The sequence below is a fragment of the Cynara cardunculus genome, unplaced genomic scaffold (genome assembly GCF_001531365.2).
Source record: "Cynara cardunculus var. scolymus isolate 2C unplaced genomic scaffold, CcrdV1 Un_Scaffold_1341, whole genome shotgun sequence".
Classification (NCBI taxonomy): Eukaryota; Viridiplantae; Streptophyta; class Magnoliopsida; order Asterales; family Asteraceae; genus Cynara; species Cynara cardunculus.
In genome coordinates, this window is record NW_020200739.1 from 119,491 (window position 1) to 124,395 (window position 4,905).

Below are 4,905 nucleotides of genomic sequence, written 5' to 3' on the forward strand. Positions count from 1 at the left end.
ATTTCATCTCTAACTAGCTTCAAATCAAGAGATTAACCAATGAAATAGTTATACCTTAATTGGAGGATGAATTTGGCATAAAAATCAAGCAAAACCCCTTGAAACAACCTTGATTCACCCCTATGAAGCCAAAATCACCCTTGGTAGTAAGTTTTGGAGATGAGAGTCTGTTTTGGGTGAAAAAGAAGGTAAATAACAAGTACAACCGACTTTTACGAGTTGGGACTGAGTTGACTCGGCTGAAAACTCGATTTGACCACTAATCACTAAAAATCGCATAACTTTTCGCTCGGACCTCCGTTTTTGACATAGTTTTCGTTCACGCGTTCTTAAAGAGATAATCTACAACTTACAATAGAAATACCTCAAAAATATCTTCCAATAAAAGTCAGTTTTTATGTATCCGTAACATAGATATTGATGCTTTTGACCCGTTTCTTTCCAATTGTTTTACCCCGGGCCGCGTACGACGATTCCGACTATTTCATATATAGTTTATTGCATTCGGGTTTGCTTCCAAATTTTACATTTTGATCACATAAACACGTATAAAGGGGATAATTGCAACATATTTGCGAAAGTGTATGTTACAATTACCTCCTCCTTTTGAGTATTCTGTCCTCGGAATCTTCATTTCTCGAATAGCTCGGGATATTTGGCAAGCATCTATTCTTTGTTCTCCCACGTGCAATTCGGACCACGATGATGCTTCCATTTCACTAATACCAATTCGATTGTCTTGTTTCGAAGATTTGCCGTTCTTTCGTTTAAATTTCTTCTGGTTCCTCGATATATCTCAGTCATTCGTCAATCTTCACCTCAGCTAAGGGAATTGTTTCATCATACTTACCCAAACACTTTCGAAGATATCCAACATGAAATACATCGTGAATACCAGACAGCTCTTCTGGATGTTCAAGTCGATATGCTTGTTTGCCAATACGTTCAATGATTTTGAATGGTCCAAAGAAACGTAGACTAAGCTTACCTTGCTTACCAAATCGTAGAATACCCTTCCAAGGGGAAACTTTCAACATAACYATGTCGCCCACGGTGAATTCAATTGGTCGTCGACGATTATCGGCGTACGACTTCTGTCTGTCCTGAGCGGCTTTCATCCTTTCCCAAATAACTTGAATCTTATCATTCGTAATTTGAATCATTTCGGGTCCAGCAAGCACTTTCTCACCTGTCTCACGCCAACACAGTGGAGTTCGACATTTACGACCATATAAAGCCTCAAAAGGCGCCATATCGATAGTCGAGTGATAGCTGTTGTTGTATGAAAATTCAACCAATGGTAGATGCATATCCCAACTACCACCAAACTCAAGGATACAGGCATGCAACATATCTTCTAATGTCTGTATCGTGCGTTTGGACTGGCCATCAGTTTGGGGATGATAGGTTGTGCTCAATGCCACGCGTGTCCTTAGTTCTTGTTGTAAACTGGCCCAAAATTTCGAAGTAAATCGAGAATCTCGATCAGAAATTACCTTCAGAGGAACACCATGTCGTGCAATAATGCCGTCGATATAAATTTGTGCCCATTTATCCATAGAATACGACTCTCAAACAGGCAGAAAGTGAGCACTTTTGGTTAAATGGTCCACGACAACCCAGATGCTGTCGTGCTGACGAGACGTCTTCGGTAGCTTTGTAACGAAATTCATTGTAAGTTCCTCCCATTTCCACACCGGTATATCGAGAGGTTGAAGGCTACCATAAGGTTTTTGGTGTTCAACTTTAACCTGCGAACACGTAACATATTGTTCTACATATTGGCCGATATCACGCTTCATTCCCGGTCACCAATATTCATATCTCAAATCGTAATACATCTTTGTACTGCCCGAATGCACGGACATCCGCGACTTATGTGCTTCAGATAATACCAATTCTCGAATACCACCGAGTTTTGGAATCCAAACACGGTCCTTGAAGACTTTAAGTCCTCGACTATCATCTRTCAGATACGAAACATAACCAACTATACGCTCTGGTTTCACACGATCAGGCTTCAAAGCCTCTACTTGCCATTTCCGTATGTTGTCAACTATTGTGGATGTCACGGACGTATGTGTAATAGCATAACACATGGATTTTGCATAAGTCTTTCGGCTTAAAGCATCTGCAACAACATTAGCTTTACCTGGATGATAGAGAATTTCACATTCATAGTCTTTAATCAGTTCCATAGCTCGTTGTTGCCTCATGTTCAAAGTCTATTGAGTGAAGATATACTTCAAACTCTTATGATTTGTGAATAGTTGACATTTGGTACCATATAACTAATGACACCATAATTTTAGTGCAAAAATGACCGCTGCCAACTCAAGATCATGAGTTGGATAGTTCTTTTCATAATCTTTCAACTGTCTTGATGCATATGTAATTACGTTGCCTCACTGCATAAGAACACAACTGAGATCCAGTTTAGAAGCATCGCTGTAAACTACCAAGTCGTCACTACCTTCTGGTAAAGCTAGAACAGAAGCATTTGACAAACAAAGCTTTAACACCTGAAAAGCATTCTCTTGAGCTTCACCCCATTCGAACTTGACATCTTTCCGGGTCAACAAAGTTAAAGGCACGAAAATTTTAGAGAAATCTCGTATGAATTGTCTATAATAACCCGCGAGTCCAAGAAAACTACGAATCTTAGATGCATTCTTAGGTTGCTCCCATTTTTTTACAGCTTCAACTTTGGACGGGTCAACCGACACACCGTCACAAGAAATCGTATGACCTAGGAATTGCACMTGACGTAGCCAAAATTCACATTTCGAAAATTTAGCATATAGACGCTCTTGTCGAAGTGTTTCAAGCATCTCACACAAAAATGCTTCACGTGATCCGCTTCAGATTTGGAATATACAAGAATATCGTCTATAAACATGATCACAGATTTGTCCAACATTGGCCGGCACACGCGATTCATCATATCCATGAACGCTGCAGGTGCATTAGTTAAACCAAATGGCATAACTAAAAATTCATAGTGGCCATAACGTGTACGGAAAGCCATTTTTGATTCATCTTCTTCACGCACTCTCAATTGATGATAACCCAACCATAAATCAATTTTAGAGAAGTAACTCGCACCTTGCAATTGGTCGAACAAATCATCGATACGCGGAAGTGGATATTTGTTCTTGATCGTTACTTTGTTTAACTCATGGTAATTGATGCACATACGCATTGAACCGTCTTTCTTCTTGACAAATAGTACTGGAGCACCCCAAGGAGAAGTGCTCGGTCGGATAAAACCTTTATCGAGAAGTTCTTGCAGTTGATTGTTCATTTCTTTCATTTCAGCCGGAGCCAGACGATATGGCATCCTAGCAATCGGCGTTGCATCAGGAATTAAGTCAATTCGAAATTCAACTTGTCTATCAGGAGGTAAACCGGGTAAGTCCTCGGGAAATACATCTGGAAATTCACACACAACCAGTACGTCACTAACCATTTTCTTTACCTCTTTCGACACATCAAAAATATAGGCTAAATAGGAAGAACAACCTTTAGATAGGTGTCTTCGACCTTTAAGCGTAGAAGTCAACTTTACGTCTCCTTTACACTTTTCACCGTAAACGTATAAATAGTTGACGTCGTTCGGTATACGGAATATGCATTGAAAACACAAAATATCAGCCCGATTCTTAGCCAACCAATCCATACCAATAATTATATCAAAGCTATGGATATCCATCGGTACAAGATCTACAACAAAACTCATGCTCATCTAATTGCAACACACAATCTTTGTAAACTTTATCAGCTAGCATAGATGTGCCATCAGCAGTGTCAACGTAAAAAGATTTAGCAAGCACATATGGCACAAAGTTTAAACATCGAGCAAACATATGAGAAACGAATAAATTAGTAGCACCAGAATCAAATAAGATACGAGCGGGATGAGAATTAACGAGAAATATACCCATAACCACATTAGGTTTACCTCGAGCTTCCTCGGTAGTGATTTGAAAAGCTCTGGCCTGGACGCGCGATACCTCCTCCTTTTGACAAGCAGCACCACTAGTAGAAGGTCGGCGAACAGAAGCCTTACTTTCCTAAGGTTTAGATCGAGGGCATTCTCTTTGACAATGGCCTATAGCACCACATGAGTAGCATGTCATATCCCTCCTCGGGCAGTTTGGTCTCCACCACAACCATGACATCTAACTTCAGGGCGAACAGTGTTGCATCGGCCTCGATGAACCTTACCGCAAACAGAACAGGGTGGAGGAGCATTTGACTGAAGGCTATAAGCTTGGGACCAAGATTGAGGTCGTGATCTAGCTTGGGATTGAGCGTATCTCGGATTGAAATTCCTAGAAAAGTGCTGTGTTGGTGCAGATATGGCACCTTCAATTCGAGGTCGCTTGGCTGGTGGAGCTGGATTACGATCCGAGCGGGTCAAATCATGTTCGCACCATCCTGCAGATTCCACCGCTTTCTCAAACTCTGAAATATCACGATTGGCGACGACATCTCGAATCTCTGATCGCAATTCTTGTTCTGTAGTCAAGAAACGTGTGGTAAACTGTGCTTTATGATTGAACTCGGTCTCGTAGTCCACCACTGTCATCTTTCCTTGATTAAGATCAAGAAACTCCTTCTCCAATCGTTTTTGTAGATCAATTGGACAATACTGCTTGTTAAAACGAGTTTTGAAAGACTCCCAAGGCATACCTTCTTTTTTAGTTTCACCTAAAGCTGCAAAAGTAGCATTCCACCATATCAAGGCCCTACTTTGGAACATAGTCGTGGCATAATTCATTTTATCATCACATAGCACTCGGGTGATACGAAATACCTTCTCAATATTCAATATCCATTCAAGTGCCTCCAATGGATCAACCTTCCCAGAGAACTCAGTAGCACCGCTACCACGAAAGGTTT

General features: G+C 40.7%; 1 protein-coding gene across 1 annotated transcript; it reads right to left on the bottom strand.

The window, feature by feature from the left end:
• Window positions 1-2,405: 2,405 nt before the first annotated feature.
• On the bottom strand, window positions 2,406-4,889 carry LOC112502404 (the record flags this gene model as incomplete). Its single annotated transcript, XM_025106292.1, has 4 exons — window positions 2,406-2,749; window positions 3,271-3,432; window positions 3,728-4,073; window positions 4,187-4,889. Coding segments are annotated over 4 exons (1,555 nt in total), but the record flags the coding sequence as incomplete, so codon positions are not given.
• Window positions 4,890-4,905: the final 16 nt, after the last annotated feature.